Source organism: Miniopterus natalensis, chromosome 3, assembly GCF_054644295.1.
Source record: "Miniopterus natalensis isolate mMinNat1 chromosome 3, mMinNat1.hap1, whole genome shotgun sequence".
NCBI classification, from domain to species: Eukaryota; Metazoa; Chordata; class Mammalia; order Chiroptera; family Miniopteridae; genus Miniopterus; species Miniopterus natalensis.
This window is the reverse complement of record NC_142083.1, coordinates 36,262,013-36,284,707: the sequence shown is the minus strand read 5'-3', so window position 1 is coordinate 36,284,707 and position 22,695 is coordinate 36,262,013. Positions and strand designations below refer to the sequence as shown.

At 34.5% G+C, this 22,695-nt stretch overlaps 1 protein-coding gene across 1 annotated transcript in view; it reads right to left on the bottom strand.

The window, feature by feature from the left end:
* The window catches only part of TNPO1 (transportin 1), an 89,973-nt gene that overhangs the window by 26,942 nt on the left and 40,336 nt on the right, over positions 1 to 22,695 (bottom strand). Inside the window, exons 3-11 of the mRNA XM_087815409.1 lie at positions 20,093 to 20,168; positions 15,909 to 16,058; positions 13,813 to 13,919; positions 11,496 to 11,629; positions 7,900 to 7,981; positions 5,025 to 5,147; positions 3,115 to 3,233; positions 648 to 708; positions 57 to 225 (exon numbers count right to left, since the gene is read on the bottom strand). Coding sequence (XP_087671535.1) covers positions 57 to 225; positions 648 to 708; positions 3,115 to 3,233; positions 5,025 to 5,147; positions 7,900 to 7,981; positions 11,496 to 11,629; positions 13,813 to 13,919; positions 15,909 to 16,058; positions 20,093 to 20,168 — 1,021 coding nt within the window. The remainder of the gene's footprint in view (positions 1 to 56; positions 226 to 647; positions 709 to 3,114; positions 3,234 to 5,024; positions 5,148 to 7,899; positions 7,982 to 11,495; positions 11,630 to 13,812; positions 13,920 to 15,908; positions 16,059 to 20,092; positions 20,169 to 22,695) is intronic.

Here is a 22,695-nt window from a genome sequence, read left to right as displayed (position 1 = left end):
CTCTCAATAAAGTTGTTACCAAAGCAGGCAACTGTGCTTTTCCCTCTCCAACTTACTTAGATTCCAGTCAGAAATTGTATCGTCATCATCAATTTCATCGTCGTCATCATCTTCCTCTTCGATGCCGTCTTCATCATGCTGCTGAGCCACTGTCCTTGATCGATGAAAACGCGGCCTTATATCCTGTTCACTATCAGGAATCGTTTCATCTTCTTCAACATCACCCTGTGTTTATTTTATAGAGAAAATTTTGGTGATATTCATTATAGGCTAATAATATGCCCGAGTGAAAGAATCAGAATATGCAGAGATGGGGACAGTGGTCATGCACAGAATTCTGAAGTACACCTCCCTCTTCTTTAGGAAGGGGGAATAGACTATTCCCTAACACTCGTTAGGTGTTAGGTACTGTCAACCACATCACAGTGCGTCCTAGCCGGCCGGTATAACCCAGCGAGCACTTGAATCCCATTCCGCCCATATTTAAGGTATTTTAATGCCTCTATCTTTGAATTCTGTAGCATATTACACATAACAGGAAGCCTATTTACATACGGTTTATTCTAAATAAATGTTCTATTAGCTGAATTCAAAGATTTACTAAGTCAATAAAAATAATCTTCCTTATTCACCAGAAGTTTCCTTACCTTAAGTAGGATTATATCTATATCTGAGTACTTCATGCCATTCACTAACACAGGAATCAACCTATAGAAAAACAAACTCATGAAAAAAAGAACTAAAGATCAATAAAATTATTAACAAGCTTTTATATACCAATAATACCAATGATAAGCTCTGGACGGGTAGCTCAGTTGGTTATTAGCACCTCATCCCAATATGCCAAGGTTGCAGGTTTGATCCCTAGTGAGGGCACATACAAGGAGCAACCAAAGAATGCATAAGTGGAACAACAAAAATACCAGTGAGACAACCACCACTAACGTTGTCTTACAGCATATTTTGTGCTGTCTGCTCTACTCGAACAATGAGTACATAATTCCTAACATATATTGTAGTTCTTTTTAAAGTCATGCATGGGATCCATTAGATAAAATCTTAGTGGAGATAAGATTAATAGTGCTTAGAAATAAATGTAATAAGAAACAATAGCAATTTCTTCCCTAAGAATTTATCCAAAATATACCAGCAAACATTCCCTTGTTTGTTTTTAAAATCCTCACCCAACGATGTGTTTCCATTGATTTTTTAGAGAGACAGGAAGGGGTGGGGGGGAGAGAGAGAGAAAGAATCATTGATCAGTTGCCTCCTACACATACCCCAACCAGGGATTGAACCTGCAGCCTTTCGGTGTAGGGGACAATGCAACCAACTGAGCCACCCAGCGGGGCTCACAATGCATTATTTCAACTAAAAATGCATTACTTACACTAAAAATATAAATCAAACACAGTTATGACTGGCTTGAGTTGTTTAATGTTTGAAGTGCTGATTTTTTAGCCTGCTACTACTCAAGTCCTATTTGCTTTAAGAATGTCTAATTAGTGTAATGAGTTACAGCACCTCGCTATAATTGTATTTTATCACTATCTCCTTATGTTATAGAGCTTAGGTTTTCATTAACAGCTCTTCAGTTTTATAAAAAGTAATACTGATTTATATGACTCTTAGAATTATATGATCCTATGTTAAGAAACAAGGAAATCATAAAAGTGGTATCACAAGTTAAGGAGAAAAGTGATACATGGATTTCCTAAAGCAAAGAAAAAAATATCCATGTAGTATATGATGTACTTTACTTCCAAATAAATTTCAGACAGACTAGAATAAAACACAGGTGAAATTGTTTTCTTGGTGGGGAAAGAATTTACTGGAAAAGAAAGAGAAGTTTACTAACTATGAAAATGAGAATGCCCAAGTACCATAAACTTCTAAACAAACAAAACAAACTCCAATAATACTACAACATATTAAAACAAGTGGTTTTGATCTTTGCTCATCCAGATGGTTAAGATTAGAGAAATTATAATAGCTGATAACAGTTGTGACAGGATGGGACAAGCTAGTGGAGTGTAAATCTGCATAACTTCACCAGAGAACAATTTGGAATATTTATGAAGAATCCTGAAATGCTCAGCCCTTTGACCTCGGTAAAAATAATTTCTAGGAATTCTACCTGAAAGAAATAACCACTTATGAACAAAGAAAGATGCTTACTACAGGATTACTTGGTTAAAAGAAAGAAAGAAGGGCAAACAACTTAAATATTCAACAACAGAAAAAAAGTCAATCATATATATGTGGTACACACACTATGATGGAACAGTACTCAAAGTTTAAAGACTAATGACCTGGAGGAAAGTACACGACATTCAAGTAATTGAAAAGAACAAAGCATAGAACAGTATAATCAGAATTGTAAGCACTATAGCTAGATGCTATGTAAAGTGTTTTATGCACTAACAAATTTAATTCTCCCTGAAACACCCTGATATATGGTATTTGGTATATGGTAACAACACAACAAAATACTAACAGTGATTACTCAGAGTGGTGAAAATCCAAAACATTTTAAGTTTTCTGCATTTTAATTTTCTTCCATGAGAGTGTATTACTTAATTTTCAAAAGTTACCAAGCATTCCGTTTAAGTAACTGATTTTAATGCCTGTTAAATCATTACATTGTATATCTAAAACTAGTACAGTTTTATGTCAACTGTATCTCAAAATGGAAAACAGCAACAAAAACAAACAAACAAACCCCTCATCAAACAGCATTCGTTGGGTTAAAACAGCCTTACCAACAGGTTAACCAAAAATTTCATAGCATTGCAACTAGTGGGAAATCATTTTTTTTTGAGAAAAACCCCACCAGAGTCCATGGTGAAATTACAAGGATTATAAAAAATGACAACTGTGCCATGAATTATCCAAAATTAAGTATGATTTAGAATAAACCACACTCACGTTAATTAAAAAAAAAATGTAGGTGCTTCTTGAAAAATCTCTTTACTAATACCAATGATAAAATTAAGTTTGACTTCTTTAGAACTTAACTCCCTGATGATAGAAGAATGTGACCTGAAAATATAAAAATGAGGAATCACTGCTAAATTTAAGAACAAGGTAGCATTCATAAGACGGAACACTTACTTAGGAAGGTGCCTTATGAGTACATCTTTGCATATTGGTTGCTCAGCCAAAGTGAGCCAAAACTCACAGGCTTCTAAAGCCACATTTTCATCTTGATCTTGGGTCCTCTGTAGCATGTACTGTAAACAAAGGAGCCTTAGTATTAATTAGTTAAAATCATATAATTAAAATAAACCTCTATTTCAGCAAGTTAACAGTCCTTTGCTATGGCCTTGAACTTTATATTGATTTTCAACCTACAGTTTACATTTTTAAAAAAAGCTTCCGAGTTAATTCTAAAATGTAGCCAAACTTAAGAACTGCTGCTTTCGAATGTTGCCTAATGAAGTGTTCAATGCATGCATTGTTTAGCTGCTTCTGTATGGATGTATTTTATGAAACCACTGAGATTTTTAAAAATGTGAGAATTAAACATTAAGTCTTTGTAGAAACAGCAAATAAAAAAAATTCCATTAAACCTTTCTTAAAATGAAGAATCTTTTAAAAACATATCTACTCAAGCAGTCTCTTGCAAGTATATACTTCACCTATTTAAAAAGAGATACATGTATATATTATATAATTACAAAAGTTATCTTTTTTTAATTTGGAAAGTAGTGACATTTCTTAGTGCAACTATAATCTATAGTTTCCAACAAAATAGGTTAATTACGTGGTCTGAATATACCAAGCCCAATTCACTCTTATTTGGAGGAACATTTGATCCCAAATCCATCCAAAGGCATACCGTCTAACCCTCTTTAAAAAATCCTTACACGCAAAAACAAAATAAACATAAAGTCACACATTATTTCCCAATGTACCTGGGACTTGGAATTGGGGTTAAGTGATGAATTCTTCATATACATCCTCTGCCTGACTGAAACATCTCACATGGCAAAATAAGCAACACAACAGTTTTGATAGCCCAACCCCTACATGCCATACCATATCCTTACCACTACGCAGAATACTGCTGAAGAAACAACTGTAGCATTATAAATTAGGCTCCCAGCTGTGACACAGCCCCAGCAAATATTAAAATGTCTTTCTTAACTTTCTGGTTAACTCCAAACTCGTTAAAATTTTCAACCAACTCCACCTGATTCTTCTAAACACTTCATAGAGGAATAGGCTCCTCAGAGAAACTTATTTATGCTACATATGCTTATCTCTACAGTGATCTTTCTTAATGTTTTAGAAAGGGAGTTGCTGCACATCATGGGTGCTCTAACAGGTTTTACACCCCATCCTTTAAAAAGAGATCTTCCCTCTCCATATCATATGGACCTCTAGAAGTGAAAAGGGAGGAACTAGATACACACTACTTAATCCACTTGCAAATTACTTTGCTCCAGTAATAATTACATCTTATTATTTATCCCTTCCTTTAAATATGGCTAAACTGTGATCAATGTACTTAGAATTTCCTAGTAAAATTATTTTAATCATATTTTTAAATCTAAATAGTTTGCCGGAACTAACTGTAACGGTGATGTATTTTCTACTCAGAAATCTCATTGTTAACATAAAGTTGACCAGATCAATTTTATCAGTAATGGGTAGAAAACTCTTAATGATACAGAATATGCCACTTAATCTACCACAGTTTATTGATCATTTAGCTGAACTCATACCTAGTAAACACAAATAATCCAAACATTTCCTAGTTATCCTGGTTAAAAGTTATCTATTACTTAAAACAAGTTTTCCTCTTTGAAACACCTGAATCAAAACATCTTAAATCTCATGAAAGAAAAACCACCATAAAGATAATTTATCATTTTAAGACAATCATTAATTATTTTTGTAGTCCCCCTGAAAATGTGTCAAATAATATTAGAAAATAGTGTTTCATATTATATATCTTGTGCCCAAGGTTTTTTTCTTGAGGGAAAGACGATTAGAGGGTCTTTAAATTGCCGTGTTACCTCAACTATATTATGCATGTGAGGAAGCAGACGATCCATTCGAACTTCAAGCAACATCACAAGTGCCCGGCACACATTTTTCCGTACCTCTGGTTCTTCATCCCCAGCCAATGCAAAGAGATTCTATTGCACAAGAAACATTTTTTATAGTTAAAGATTCCAATACATTAGAAAGGTTTATAAATAATAACCAATAATGTGCAAGTTGGTAACATTTAAAAGTCCTAAGATACAGTCCAAATAAAGACTGACTTAATTGGCCTACAATATTAAGTTATAAAATAAGACAAATGTAGAATGATAACTGCCAAAAATTATGATTTTGGTAAATGACCTAAAAGCCATTCTTTCTGATGGAGTATGACTGGTTGTGTTTTGAGGAAACTTTTAGTTTGTCATAGTTATAATAAAACTATGTCACTAGGACACAGAAGCACTCATCCAGCTGAACCAGAAATAAGCATTATAATAGAATTTGATTTACCCTTCAAAATTACTGTCTGTCAAGAGATTTAGTCCTACCAACTCTGTTTCTTAAGGTGGTAACAGGTGCAAGTTCTATAAAAGCATCAATGATTGGGAAATTATATATATATTGAGTTTCTAAAAATTAAGCCTGAAGCTGCTATTGTTAACTACTGAAAATAAAATAAAAGCATTCAATCTCAGACTGTTAACAAGTTTCTCTACAAGGTTAAAAAAAAGTCTAAATGAAGAGACTGTTTTGTTTAATCATTGCACCGCCAAGATGTTATTATTCAACTGTTCAGATCAAGATATAGGAGTTTAGATGTTTAGTAACTTGCTAGCCAGTGAGGGGATCTGAATTTGTTTTTCATGAAATCATGAACAAGTCCACATTCATTATACTATACCAAAAGCCTCCACTAGGAGACCAAGTTGTCTCTTGCAGAGGTTGCAAGGGGGAATGTGAGAAGAAAAAACAGTAAACTTTATCCTAATCTCACTCCTGAAATCCTACTTTATGTACAAACACACATAAAATAAAAGCACTAAAAAGATCATTAAAATAAATAAAATCCAATGTGCCCCATTGTCCTTTCCCAGGAAGTCACAAAAACGTCTCCAAATAGATGAACCTAAAAACTTACTTTAAGAAAGGGGTAAGACAATGGAGTTCAAATATCAAATGTGACAGTACATGAAGTACTGTTTCCAGTATTTAAAAATCTTTGATTTCCCCAAGTCCCTGATGGTTTCAAAACTCTGTAGTTCTTGTTTTAATCAGGTATGTTTTACAAGGTCAGAGAAGAATACTGTTTTTTCCATCAGGTGCTGCTTTATATGTTAGATTACATCCTTCATTAAATTTGATGTTGTCTTAATATTAATACCCAGCTTTGCCAAGGAAGGTTATAGCTGTGTATTAGTAACCAATACACTGCCCACCAATAATGTCAAACTTAGGAGACATGACATCAACCCCTGATGAAAACACTGGTAATGGAAAAAAACACTGCATTTATTCATTTAGCAAATACTTCCTGAGGGCGTACTATGTGTCAGGCACCTCCTCTGGAGGTTTACTGCTCTTGTAGTACGGAAAACTGGCTGACTCTTATATTTAAAATGTCGGGAAATGTTCTTGCTCCACTTGCAGAGTATGGTCTTATAAAGTTTTTATTTGTAGAGAGAATTTCTTTTATTCTAAATTATATTTCTGTATACGATGCTGGTATGTCCATCACAGTTCCTTTTAGCTGTTGAAGAATACTAAGAGGAAATATTATTGTAATTAGAACTTCTAAAAATAATAACAGTAGTTAACATGTAGAGTGCTTACTCTGGCTGGCACTGTTCCTATTTACAGCAAATATATAACAATCCAACAAGGTAGGTTTATTATCAGCCTCATTTAACAGATGACAAAACTGAAAACACAACTCATTAAGGTGCCCAAGGTTAACTGCTACTAAGCTGTGGAGCTGGGATTTGAACCCAGGCAGTCCTACTCCAGACCTCTAATATTATCCATTAACCTCTATATTAAACTAGACTGAAAACACCTTGAGGCATAAAATTTATTTATATATCCCTAGCACAGTGCCTGATTCACAGCAGGTACTCAGCAAATGAGAAAAACAAAAAAAAAACCATGGTTTTTTCCCTCTCTTAATTTTCCAACAGAAATAGGGCCTCTGAAGGATTTTTCAAAAGAACAGCTGAAAAGAAACAGACTGATTTATTTGGTGAAAATAAAAGTTAAGTGGGTAGGAACAAACAATCCTTTCTCAATTGCTGTTGTCAAGTAAAGAAGTTCTGAAAAAGAATTCTACTGCTTAGGGTTCATGAACAGATAATTATGCTCTTGTCTTTCTGCTTTTATAAAAAAGTTAAAAGTGTCTTTAGAAAAGTTTGCTTAAGGTTTTTCCCGACACCTCTAATTTTATAAATGGAAACCATCAAAAAACCAGAAGCACAGCAGGTCCTCAAGTAACATTTCATTGTAACATTGATGAGATGTGGTAGGAATGTGACTTGTTTACATCAATCAGCCCTATGGTGAAATCGGTTTCGTTATACTTGCTTGGCTTAAGTCACAGAACATACTGATAATGTAAAGTGAACACTTACTGTACTGCCTGTCCTTTTTAGTCTGTGCCTTCAGATTTTTTATCAAGTTTATTCAACCTCACCATATTGCAAATAACTTGGGAGATTTAACTTCCATATACAATTAAATATATTGAAGCAAAAATTTTTGTACTGAAGATATTACACACACCACAACAATGTTTACATCACGATACAAGGGGAAAAATCAGTTACAGAGGAAAAGTTTAGTTATAAAAACTTCATGCAATAAACATTTTCTAACCTCCTCAAAAACAAAGGGGAGGGGGAGAAATCTTACCTCAATAAAGGAATCAATGTGCAACATCAGAGCTTGAGTCCTACTGATGATAAACTGATTAACACATGCAACAGCATGAGATCTAAAAAAAAAAAAAGTAAAATTTAACATATGCTCATTGGATTGTTTTCCTATTTGCAGAAACTCTTAAACATTCCTCTATAAAAATATTATAGTGTATGTACAGCCACACACATACATACACCCTAAAAAGTGAGTCAAATTTCTGTGTATTAACACAGAAGTAATACAAATAATATAGTAAGTGAAAAATGCAGGTTGCAGAGCACTATAGTATTGCTTCTGTAAAAGTGAAAGTGTCTGAAAGGATATGTGCACATTTTTAATAGTGGATACCTCTGAAGAATGGGAGGCTGGATGGGTGCATAATGAGAATTTACTTACCTACAGACTTAAAACTAAAGAATATTCATTCCTTTGGAACTAAAAACAGGGAATAGTCTACAGTCTATGTGTCCTGACATACCCAATCCAATTCCACATCAATTCTTAATGGCACTATCTAAAACCATTCTTAGTTCACAGGTCAAGGTCATGGTTGGATTTGGCCCCATTGGGTCAGTTTGCTTACCTGGCCTAGCTATTACTGTATAATGTGGCTACTCCCTACCCCTTAACTTCATTGCCTACTATGCTACAAATTTTTTTTCTTCTGTCACTCTAAAAGGTCTCTTCCTAACTGCAGGGCCTTTGTACTTGTTATTCCCCCATCCTCGCTTTGATCTTGCAAAAACTTACTACTTTACTTGGTTCAGGGCTGGCACAAATGTTACCTTTACAGAAAACCTTCTATTCAAAATACTTTTGAATCACTCACTGCCTAACCCCTTTTTCTCATTTTCCAGAGTATTTATCATGAAATTGTATTATTTATCAATTACTACTCTCCTGTATGCCTTCTCTTCTAATAACCCAACAGAAAAAAGAAGACGGATGATAAAGTTACCACATACAGCCAAGAAACATATGACAAGATGTTCAACATAATCAGCGACAGAGAAGTAAACCATCAAGACAATGAAATACCATTTTGTATCTGTATGGTTGGCAAAAATTAAAATGTGTGATAATACAAAAAGCTGAATATTTTACCTAGATAATCCCTATGTCTCAGATACTCCTTCCCAAGACTTTGTCTTCCTAAGAGAAACTCTTGCAAACAGACAGAAGGGAACAAGCGTACAAATGTTTTCAGTAGCACTACCCACAACAGCAAAAACCCGGAAGCCACCCAAAGGCTACAGGGTTTGTTTGTGTATGTCCATGAATACACTGTGTAACTGTCGTGCAAAGGAGTAATACATAGTCATCAAAACAAGTGACCTATAGTGACACAAGATGGATGAATCTTAGCAATATATTAAATTTAAGAAGTCAAAGACTAAATTCAGTATAATACCTTTCATAAAGTTGAAAACAAAGACTAATAAAAATTTTTAAAGTTCCAAGAAAAGGATCAAGTTGGGATTCAATAGGGTTGTTTCCAAGGTCTTAGCTTTTATTATGGGTGGTGGACTGGAGTGATGATTAAAAATAAAATATAACTAAAGACTGAATAGAAGTGGGAAATTATGAGACTGTGTCGTAAGCTACGAAACATAACCCAATTTGTATACCTCTAGTATGACTGTAAAAAAAAGAAGCTGATTTTTAAATTGTGATGGATAAAACTGTATTTGTTTGCCTCATTCTACATTCTCAAAGTCCAACAATTACTGTGCAAGGGAAAAACATGCAGCGTAAATATCAGTTAAACTGTATTAATAAAGGGTTAACTTTGTAGAATAGAACTACATAAAGATATTTCAGTGCACAACTAAAATACACAACAGATATAGTTATTTACTCAAATGTACATTAAAATAAAAATATTTTAACGTATGTACAACAGAACCTCAAATGAGCAGTAACGAACACTCACTGAATGGAAACATTTCTGTATTGCTGAACTCTAGTTAAGTTTTAAACATGTCTACCAAAATTACAAAATAAATTCTTATATCCAGTAATGGTGTACCAATTACCAAGAAAATGTTTTTTGGGTTTTTCCTGTTTTAATTGGTGAGAATTGGTCACAAAATTTCTTAGAAGTATGCAAATCATACTTTCACACCTTAGTGGAAATGTTAAAAGGGGGAGACTTCCTAGGGAACAAGAACTCCTCTATCTAGTTGCCTATACTAGGAAGAGTAAAATTTTATTTTGAAAATGTTTACTTTCATGACATTACCACAAATAAGCACCTATTAAATTTCCACTATGAGTTTAACAATGGATTAAGTACGCTTAAGAGGAAAAGGGAAATTAAATCAAGGTAAAAATGTAACTAAATAGAGAATTTAAGCAAGAAAGAGATTTCCAATTTACCCTCTGGTCACACTGTTGAAAACTACAATCCTTTGAAACACAGCTTGGAAAGTTGAAGTAAGCCCCAATGGGCATTTGAACCAATAGTTACAGCCTATACACTAATGTTCATTCAGCTGCATATCCCTGTAGTCTCTAGAAACTATGACTTCTACTTTATGTAGTAATAAATTTGATTATTCTACATAAAAGCATGAAGCACCGACAACTGTAAAAAAACAAGTCAGCCCGGCCAGCGTAGCTCAGTTGTTAAGCATCGACCTAAGATCCAGGAGGATCATGGTTCGATTCCTGGTGAGGACACATGCCCGGGTTACAGGCTTGATCCCCAGTCGGGGGTGTGCAGGAGGCAGCAGATCAATGACTCTCTCTTCATTGGTGTTTCTCTCTCTCTCTGAAATCAATAAAAGATATATTAAAAAAAAAAATTCAAATGACAATTAGAAGAGCAATGACTTTTTCATAGAAACATAAGCAAAGTTCAAGTTAGAAAAAATATATATAACTGGAGGTGACAAAAGTACAGCAGGCCGGAGAACTTTTGGTGAAGTTAGAGTCTACACACGTTGACAATGTAAATAAAAGCATCATGATAATTATAGTATGACAAGACACTGATGATAAGATTAACCAAAGGATAATTTAATATTCTAAATATAATGATATTTCAAGAACTAGATGCTAGGCAGTCTTCAAGGAATTAGGGATACAGAGAAAAAAACAACCAGGCCTACTATGTGATTTCACTGTGTACTCAAAAATCCTTTCACCTTCAGGATCAAAATGTTTTTATAAGTAGGTTTTAAGCCCCTTAAGCTAAAATTACTTAATAATTTAGATGTCATACTAGAGGAACTTTTATTACACAGCTGCAAATGAAGGTCCTTGGACTTAGCAGGATTCAGAAATTAAAAAACAAACGCCCTCCCCCGACACATAGAGTTTTAACCTTTCACAAACGACCTTAAAAGCATGACTGTTAACCTTTACAAATATAATTAAACATGTATCACTATCACATTCAATGACAATTTCATCAGAAAAAGTCAACATTTCATGGGTTTTGTTTTTAAAGTAATAAATTTCAGTTATCAAAATTCACTTTTGTGGAATATCTAATATACTTTGCTAGTCACAAAAATATTAGGTAATGCAAAAATAAGGAAGTGGTTCAGGCTTATATCAGAGTTTATAAATTAATTTAATACCTTATTTTTGGACTACTGTGCTTGAAGAACTGTAAAAATTTTGGAATCATGATGTTAAGAGGACGATCTAAAACATCACTATCTAAAATCTCAGCAGAATCTTCACATATCTTCTGAAGGGCACCAAATGCTCCCTATAAAAGACATTTAAGTTATTAGAATAAAAAATAAAGTCATTTTAAAAGCAAATTGAGGAATACTGACTAGTTTGTATCAATTAATGTTCTCAGTCCACATAAAATGCTTCCTCACAAAAATCTATAAATTTAATCAATTTTAAGACAAATTATACTGTTATCTAAAATCTGTTTAAATATGATACATTTTTATTTTAGCATTAAATAACTTAGAGAAGATAAGCTAGTTGGTAGGGACTGTAATATTTAATTCAAAAGCCTAACTTCTGAAATATTCTTGTCAATTTTAGTCAACATTTTCTCTTAATATTATCAATTTGTAAAACTCTCTACTTACATATAAATGTATTTAAGCATTGTACCACCTCTCTTTTTGAAGCACAGAAGAGGTCTAAAAATTACTTATACGTAAACAATTAATTGGATAATGGTAACAAAAGCTGTTTAAAGGGCAGGCAATTCCCATTGGAACTATTTCTCTATAGCCATTTTTACACCAAATGGGCTTAGAGCCTTTGTATATAATATGTAACCTATTAGCTCATACACTTACACACTTTACTGTTTTTAATTCCATAAGCAGCTCCTTGGAACTTATTCTCCCTAGTACAATTAGTCACTCTTTAAAGTGTGACTTATGTAGTAGCTAGTCCACAAATTCATGACAATTGCAGTTAAAATTTATTCTTAGAAAGTGCTTGCTGAAAATTCTGATCTCCTTTTATGCTATTACTGTTACACCAAAGCCCTATTTAACTTTTAAAAAATATAATTGTCCTATTTTTTTTAAATGAATTTAGAGCAAGAGGAAAGGGTGTGGGAAGAGAAACATGGATCGGTTGCCTCCGATATGTACTTTGGTGGGAACGGAACCCACGACCATCTGGTGTACTGGGTAACACTCACTGACTGAGCCACCCACCGGGTGTCTTATTTAACTTTTAATCAACTGTTATCTGATGGCCAAATATTATTTCAGTTTCTCTGTTACCTTATCAGTGTATTTCTAAGGCATTATTTGAAAATGTATACATGAGAAAGCAAGTTTTTTCTTCTTAAGAGTCTTTTCTAAAGACTGGTCGCTAACTATCCTTTCCCTAGTCTCCTCTTCACTAAGTCAGATCTAGCAACAAACTGCCTCATCACAAGACATCTGATTTCTGCTCCCCCCCAAAATTTATCTTTATTGATTTCAGAGAGAGGAAGGGAGAGGGAGAGAGACAGAAACATCAATGATGAGAGAGTCATTGATCGGCTGCCTCCTGTATGCCCCTGACTGGGGACTGAGCCCACAACCCGGGCATATGCCCTGACTGGGAATCAAACCATGACCTCCTGGATATAGGTCAATGCTCAACTGCTGAGCCACACCCGGCCGGGCCCACCTAATTTCTTAGTGTTAGGTTATTCCTGTTTCTAACCTGCTTCCAAGCCTTGCTCTTTTCTGAGAGGAAGAGGGGTCACTGCCTTACACAAAACACCTCAAATGGTTTCCATTTAAAACAGATTTCTACCCAAATTGGAAGCCTAGTTAATGAGAGATTCTTAAAGCACTCATTAACAGTGAGAAATTGTAGAAGAAAGCCCAACTCCCTCACCTCCCCAAACGGAAAGGTTGCTACTGATTTGATCAGTGGGTGAACAATGATTACAATTAATGCATGATTAAAACTAGACTAGGCATGTCATACAAAAGGAGGCACAAAACCAATTTAGAGAAGCTTAAAAAATATTCGTGGTCTGGGAATTTGGTAAATTTTAAGTCTATCTTCAAAAAAATACCACATTGCCCAGCTGGCGTGGCTCAGTGGTTGAGCATCCACCTATGAACCAGGAGATTGAGGTTAGATTCCCTGTCAAGGCATGTGCTCGGGTTTCAGGCTCGATCCCCAGCAGGGGGCATGCAAGAGGCAGCAGATCAATGACTCATCATTGACGTTTTTCTCTTTCTCTCTCTGAAACCAAAAAAGACATAAAAACAGGAGACATTTCTTTGTAGGAAATATAGTAGAGGTTTTAAAACTTAAGTCTTCATAGAAAACAGACAAATGATCACTAATGGAAAACACAAAGGTAACTTTGGGCTTTTAACTTTTGAAATATTTTTGGAGAAAATTTTTCAAAGGTTACTAGTATACAATATCGCAAGAAAAATTATATAACAAAGAAAATATTTGTACCTCACAAGTGTTGTAATCTTCAGAATCCAATAAGCTACAGAGTTTTGGTAAGAGGTCAGGCCAATTCTGCAATTCTCCCTTGGAGGCTATGGTTGTAATCAAAATACCTTGAAAGAAAACACACACCTTTAGGAAATCTGACTGCATTATGTTAGATACTGCCATGTGATCAATTGCACACAAATATGAGCAAACCCACACACACTTTCTTAAATGTCCCAAATCGGTCTACAACTTCCAAACCATCTAAATAACATTCATCAAGGACCCCCATATCACCACAGCATAATCAGATGTTTCTAATCTTAACACTTCAACCTCTTTTTTAATTTTAACAAGCATTTGTACTGAAGACTACAACTTGCTCTTTTCCAAGAATAGTTTTACTAATTAAAATCACTCCCATTTTATAGAAACTACATACAAAAGAGTAGAAAAAAATATACGAAAGTGTTAGTATCATTTATCATGGGGCGAGGAGTATGAGTCTGTAAGGTTGAAATAAAAATACACCAAGAAGCTAAGAACAACTCCCTGACTTAACCTAGGACCAAAGACATGGAGGGACCTAGGTATGGAGAGAGAAAGATAAAGCATCAACAGAGAACAATCCTACATACTCTCTCTTTGCAACAATACCTCTAGTGTGGACCACTCCTACAAAGTTTCCCTTTTACTGGAACAAGGATGAATGACTGGCAAGGTGATGTGGGAAAACTGAGTGGACCTGACTATGTCACTCTGGATTATTTCAACTGTGTAGTGCAGCTTAGTTGTGATAGTTACACAAATATGTAACAAAGTTTTGTGTCAATACAAACTAATGCAGTAATAACAAAAACATTTTGTGTTAATCTTTTCCTCTGCCTTAATAAATTTAATATTAGTAACAAAGAAATATACTTGGCAATTATAGATCTTTTAGTATCAAGAGCATAAACTCTGATAGGCAAATTATATGTACTCTAAACTTCAAAATACTAATCTGTAAAAACAAAAAAAAAAGTATTTTTTCAAATAGTTATTTTGAGAATTCATTGAGATATGCACACAAAATGCTTGGCATGTAGTAAATGCTTAATGATTATTACTAAATAGCAAATTCCACAGTGTATATAAATTCCCTCTGAAATTTCCACCATCTTGAGGTTGTTCCCAATAGTAAAGAGCTAAAAAATGTAAAGCAGTTGACCAATATTTACTCATAGCTAAAAAATCTTAAATTATATAGTAAGGCTTAATGTACGGATAGCATTTTTAAGGTATCACCCCTACAATAAAATAGACTTCTAGGTAAGATAAAAAAGAAGACTAATAGTATGCCTGTATCTTCTGGCCAATTATTCTTTCTTAAAATTAAAATATAAAAGAACTGAGGAAAAGAGAAAGCTCTGGATCTGCCTAAAAGAAACCAAGCATATCTTAAAACAAGCAATGATAAAAAATAAACATAAGTAACACCCTGGTACTAAGAGCCACTACTGATAGCCATTACTTCTGCTAGAAAAGCATTAAAGAATGTTGACAGACTTAACAAATTCAAATTTATCTGGCTCCATATAAGCTCACCCACCCCTGAAAAGTCTTCTAACGCCTAACATAGTTGTAAAAAGTGAAAAATTTTAATTTTCTGTGTACAAAAAGATGGAAGTGAAAACTGTGTGCTCAACAATACCTATTACAATTTTAAATATTTAAACAACATACTTTGACCCAGTAATGTCACTTCTATGAATTCTAGAGAAAATTTCCCACAAGTATATGAACACACATTAAAGGATGTTGAATGACATAATAAAATCACAAACCAAGTCAAAGAAAAGGCAATGGTCCTAAATTAGTATCACTTGTTAATGTCCCATTTCAACCAACTTTGATTAAGCAACTACCCAAGACCCTAGTGTCTCACTGGACAAGATAACTTTTATTGTAATTGTAAACATTATATCAATAGCACTTAAGAGTGGCAATGAAAAATTTCCCCATCACAATTCAACCTGAAATGGATGACAAAATTTCCTATGAAAATGGTCTATCATATCAAAAATTAACCCAGTTACAAACAAGATAAGCAAAATTTTAACAATATAACTTACCTACGGTGGCTCTAATCAAAGGAGAGGAGTCACCAATATTGTTTAGACATTCACTTTTAATAAAGTCTGTTACACCATTTGGGAAGTTCTGAAAATGTGCTTTCACATTATTCTTCAAAATGAGACCACTCAACGATCTTGTGGGTTCATCTGTAGTAAAGTAACGGTAGTACTGAGTTTTAAAGTAGTTTTCACTTTAAAATGTATCAAGAACAGTAACTTTATAAATATATTTATATTCAAAAATTGATTGCAACATTCCAATAATTTTGCTATAACCAGGAAAAAATATCATAAATGATTTCAAAAGATTAGCTCCATGATTTATAGTTCAGGGTTTCTCAACCTTGGCACAATTGACATTTTGGGTCAAATAATTCTGTTGTGGGGCGCTGTCTTGTGCATTGTAAGATGGTCAGCAATATTACTGGCCATAGATGCCAGTATCACCTCTCCAAGTTGCAACAACCGAAGATGTTTCCAGTTAATGTCAAATTCTGGGGGAATGGGAGGAAGGAGGGAGAGGAATTGCACTGGGTTGAGAACCACTAATTTAGTTTAAGAGTTAATTTATTTTATATATGGCCACTGTACTCAAGCTTTATTGAAACCTGATATAAACATCAAATTACAGATCTGAAAGTATTAGTCACTAAAAACATCCCATTAAAAATCAAGTGGACAAAGAATATACAGGGTCACCTTCACATACAAATAATTGCCGTTCATTTATATCATGTTTTTCACTTGCCTCTGAGCTAAAAAAAAAAAGGGTAAAACATGTTTAAAATTTCCAGAAGTACTTTAAAAACAGAATTTACTTTTTTGAAAAAGTTTAATCCATAGATGGTGTTAACAAATTTTCAAGAAGCAATTTAATACCTGTAGAATATAACTGATGCATTACCAATTGGCATCACCATCAACAATATTAGCAATAGTTAACATCTGAATGTTTATCAGGTACTAAACACTGCTAAGTGCTTTCCAAGTAATTTGCATTTTAATCCTCATAACCTCATGAGACAATTATTCCCACTGCACAAATGAAGAAACTGAGGCCTCTGCCAGTCACACAGAGCTACTAAGTGGGGAAGCCAAAATATCAACCTCAAGAGTCTGGCCCCCGAGCCTATACCAGATGCACTGTTTAGTTTCACCCTCCCCAAAGGACTAGAAGACACGAAGAGCTGTGCTGAACAGAATATGCTTTTATAGCAGTACTATTTCACACACCTTATTAAAAAAATAAAATACCCCAAGCTTGTTCTAATTAGTATTATGCTCCTAAAAGTCTCATTAGCACTGAATCTTCATGGGTGAGACACATGGAGGCAAAAAGAGAGCAAAGTCTCTGCACATAAACCCCATTCAAGCCATGACACCATTTAAAAACTACTTTCCTGGCCCAGCTGGGTGTGGCTTAGTGGTGGGCGTCTGCCTAGGATCCAGGAGATCGAGGTTCGATTCCTGGTCAGGGCACATGCCTGGGTTGTGGGCTCAATCCCCAGCTGGGGGTGTGCAGGAGGCAGCCAATCAATGTCTCTCTCATCATTGATGTTTCTCCCTCTCTCTCTCTGAAAGCAATAAAGATATATTTAAAATAAATAAAACTTCTTTCCAGTTTCAACTACAACCCATTCTAATAAGTAGGTTAAAATGAAAAAACACTTTTAACCTCTCTTCAAAGTTAAAAACTGCATAAAATAGCCAGATATTTAACTTCCTCAAGCAATAAACTTTTTTGTCTTAAGCTAGCCCATTAGTTCAGTCATGTAATTTTATTTTAAATGGCAAGTGTATTTTACAAGAAATACACTATATTGTTTTTACAATAAAGGTTACAAGATGAAGTGCTTCAATAAATAACACAAAGTGATAATTTAAAATAAAAACTTTTATATTAAAATATTTTAAATAAGATGAAAAATATCCTCTGTCCAAAATCCATTTAATAAAGCCACCAAGTAACCATTTCCTTTTATAAAAAAAAGTAAGACTTTACTTCACTGGGCCTCAATTTGCTCATCTGTAAAGTGAGGGAATTAGATGAGCTCATTTCTGAGGTCTCTTCCAGATTTAAAATTTTACTTGATTCAGCGTAAACAAATACACGAGGAATGGTGAAAGATTACTAAATAAGCATTTTCATTTTAAGATGTCACTGTTTCTTCTCTAATATGGATGCTAACAACTTTTTAATAGAAAACTACATATAATAAACTTGTGCCAAATAAATGAGTGAACACAAGAAAAAATATCAAGTGTTATTACAAATGTAAAGCTCCTAGTCCTTTGAGAAACGGTGACTAATGAACAGAAGAAATACATTTTAATTTTTAAAAAAATTTATTGATTTAGAGAGAGAGAGAAACATAGATTTGTTGTTCCACTTATGCACTCATTGGTTGATTCTTGTATGTGCCCTGACGGGACTGAACCTGTAACCTTGGTGCATTGGGATGATGCTCTAACCAACTGAGCTGCCCTGCCAGGACATGAAATACATTTTACTTAGCGTCAGAAAAACCTGAATAAAATCCTTTCCAACATTTTGTGGTTTTATAACTAACAGGTCTTTTTGGCAGTTACTCCAACTTCTCTTGCTACCTGAATAAGTTGCCTGCTTTTTCAAATACTTCTGATGTTCCTTTATACCCCAAGAAAGCTTTAAGAAAGAATATTTTAACCATCTTAGTATTTGGAATTTAGAATGAGGACATGACAAAGTAGAAAGCTTGGTGAAATAAGCTTAAAATTTTCAAGTAAAACAATTAGTTTAGAAATATTCTTTTACTAAGTTCTTTAAAAAAAACAAATAGCATTGATTTAATTACAAACTACTGTAGTATACAGGGAAAATCAACTTTATTAAGAAACAATGTATCATAAGTATACTTATCAAACTAGGAATATTAAATGCTGAATTTAAAGATATGCTGATGGAATTCTAGTTCCTTAAAACATCTCTCAATCACAAATTAAAACCCCTACAATTAACTAGAAAATTATTCAAAAATAATTCGAAGTAAGTCACTCTACTGTGTATGGATTATCAAAATCTGAATACATTATTAGTGAAATTTTATTACACATTAAGGCCATTAACCAACTAGAGCTTGGAGCTCAAACCTTGCAGATGGTCTGGTAGTCTTAACACAGGCATTTTATAGCTGAAAAAACAGAGGTGAAATGAGTATCAGAGCCTGAGACTTATTTCCTAACTCCAAGTGTAGTGTTTACTAACTGCATTATAGCTTCTCCAACACTCATCACTGAACAGGGTATTACAGTACTTTCATTTACAGGCCAATCAGTTGTTCAGAAGTATCTGAGTGCTTTGTGTGCCTGACAATGTTCCAAGAAGGGAATACTCAACTCAAAGAACTCCATGAGCACCTCTCCACTACAACGTAAGCTCTATAAGCACAGAGGTTCTTGTTTATTTTGTTCACTTCTATTGCCCCTGAGCCTACAAAATATCTGGCAAAGAAGTGTATTAAAAAAAAATCAAATGACTGTCATTTAAAAACCATACCAATTTCCAGGCTTTTAATTACCATAGAATTTAAACTTAAAACTTCTGGAAGAATAGCTAATAAAAATAGTTTAATGTATAATGTTACAAGTTTTTAAAAAGTTACAAGTGTCTATAAATAAGACGTTCCCATTTTTTCATTAAAACTTAAAACAGTGCACAGCCATATAAAAGAGGGTAGAGAGGACAGAATCGATCAAGAGATTAACAAGTACTATCACCTCTGGTAGTGATTACAACTGATTTTTCATTTTGGTTACACAAACTTTCAATTGTTTTCCAATGAACACACATATATTCATTCATTCAATTAGTAAGTCCTGCATTCATTCTGTGTATTAAAAGGAATAAATCTTTATGCATTCTTGTACAAGGACTGAAGCAAAATCCCAAAGTAGACTTTGCCAACACTCCTTTCATTTGCAAAGAATGAGGGAATTTATTATAGAAACACTCAATTAACAACTGAATGCTTATAATAAGCATCTAAATGCTTAGAGTAGGAACTCAAGTGTCTGCTTATTCCGCATCTCTAAAGCAAGTGGTTACTACAAAATGAAATCCTTTGAAATGAATAACTCCTAGTATATTTTAACAGGTCTTAGAGACACTTTTCGTAGTTATTAACACAGACCCTACTACTTACCTTCAGATTTTAATTTTGTCAGAACAAAAATCAGGTAGTTGTTAAAATCTGGATATTGATTGAGTTGTTCCAGTTTCTAGAACAAACAGTAGTTAAGGAAACTTCTCAGTGTAATGGAAAGAAAAGTTAAGTACTTTTAATGTAAAATCAAGAATTCCTTTTTGAGGTATTTTTAGCCTTGCATGTTTTTTTTTTTTAAAGAATAAAGTTATCTCATTTAAACCATCAATACGCTATTCCAAGAACACACTAGTGGTTGTGTTAAACAAAGCTCTTAGGTGTTTTTTGGCTGAAATAGTAAACTTAGTATTTTATATCAGTTATACAATAAAACATAAGCCAAGTTCCACCATCAGTAGGCTCAAAATCACAGAATAAAATTTCAAAACAGAATTTCTTTGAATTTTAAAAACCCTAACCAAAAAGATTAACTTAAAAAATGCTTTTATTACTCATTTGTTCTTCAGAGTTTAAACATTAAAATGTCATTTATGCACAAGCCTACATATCCAATTTTATTACATAAAGTCAGTATTATGAAATTACTACACTGCAATAGTTCTATGATTGTTTACCACCCCCAGGATCTAACATTTCCAGTGGCACAAATTTGCAGGTATATTATTCTGTTGGCAGGCAACAGACATAATACTGTTATCTTTCTTCAAGTCCTTTTAACCTCTATTACGTTTTTTAATAACATCCCTAATTGTGTTTTAATAGACAGAAATATTCAAATGTTTTTACACGATGGACCTAACTCCTTTTTAAAAAATGAAATCCATGATACAAACTCAAGGTACACTGTATTATTTATTCATTACATACTGGAATACCCTCAATGTTTATAGTGGTCAGAATGTAAATCAACTAGTAAAATCAGTATCTAGAAAAATTCCAATGTGTGACTACTTTCTTTGACCAAGAAAATCCCAGTGGCTTTTTTTAAAAGTGAATGGCCAAGACTAACACCATACTGACAGGCTAATAACTTTTCATAAATATTTCCCAACAAGGTTTACTTTCTTACAACTGGCATTTTCTATACATACTATTATTAAAATGACCTTTCAAAAAGTGCTCAAGCCTATACAAAAACAAAAACACTGATACAGTCTTTCCTAAAGAGACACAAAAGAACAAGTTCATCATTAGGCACTTGGAAGATACATAGTGTGGATTTAAAAAACTGATTGCATCTACTGATATTTAACTTGTTCCTTACGTAGATGTCATTCAATGCTCCAGGGACAAAGAATAAACTTTAAATTTTATCGTTGGCCCAAGTACAGTACCAGGCATATAAAAGGTATTTAATAAATATGTACTAAAACAAGTAAGTATGATATTCAGTGCTACATACATTAGAAATTACAGTGTGGTTGTAGGCTTGGCTAACTTGAAAAAATAACCGTCGTTTAATACGTTCAATTCATTAAATACTTTCTATCATTCCGAGAGCTGTGACAACACAAATTAAGACTGAGCCACAAAGGATTTAGGATACAAGCTCCAATACACCCCAAGACGACTATTCTTCCCTTGGGATTAATAGTATTCAAACAAAATGGCTTTAAAAAATTTACAAGCAGACCTCCATTTTTAAATGAGCAGCATATTAACCAAGAAGGTAAGTACTTACTCATCTACTTAAGATATGAAGTTACAGCAACACAGTACTTCTTCAAAACTTACCGGTGCTTTCTTTTCATGTAATTGTATATATACATAACTCCCATAGTATTTTAAATTTACATAAACCCAAAGTACACTACAAGAGCTTACTTACCAAATTCCATATTAAGTATTTTTGCTGCTTATTAACAATAAACATCAAGAGGCTTTTTTGCAAAAATAGCAGACTTAAGATTTTTTGAGAATTACCTTCTTTGATCCTAACAGGGATAAAAAGGTTGTTTATGATCAGGTGAGTGAATTTGTTTCCTTTATTGGCTACAATTAGAATTCACCCGTTGTCCACAGTTTAGGGCACTACAGAAAGCACACATAGCAGGTTTTTCTTCTTCTCTAATCCTTTTCTGTCTCTAAAACCGTAGCAATAGGACCGCTACACCAGCTAACTCCATAAAAGCTTCGATAATTGAACAGACAGCCTTGAGCCAAAGATTTAAAAAGACTCATTTGGGAGCCAGGGAGCCTGCAACAGGTGGTTAGTATGAACGACTCAGGGGTGAGGTCTGAAACCCCCTACTTCTAGGTCTCCAACCCTTTTAGGGCAAGGGCCTGGAAGTAACCCCCAGGCCCAACGCGGTGGTAGGTAGTTCAAACCCCGCGCCAGCTCCACCCCATTTTTGGTCGGACGCTCGGCGGGAGCCCCGGCGCAGACACAGCGCCCTCCACCTGGCCTCCTGCTCAGGCGGCAGGCCCCACCCGGCGGGGCGCATTGTGTGGGCCCGGGCGCCGGGGTCCGCACCCGGGCCACCAGTCCGTCCCGCTCCACACCCCCTCGGCAGGTCAGCAGTGGGCGGGCCGGGACGTGGCGGCCCGACAGGCGCACATGTCGCGATCGCGGGCGGCGGCCCGGAGCCCCTGCCTCGCGCGGGCCGGAAGTCGGCGTCCGGATCGGAGCACAAGGGCCGCGT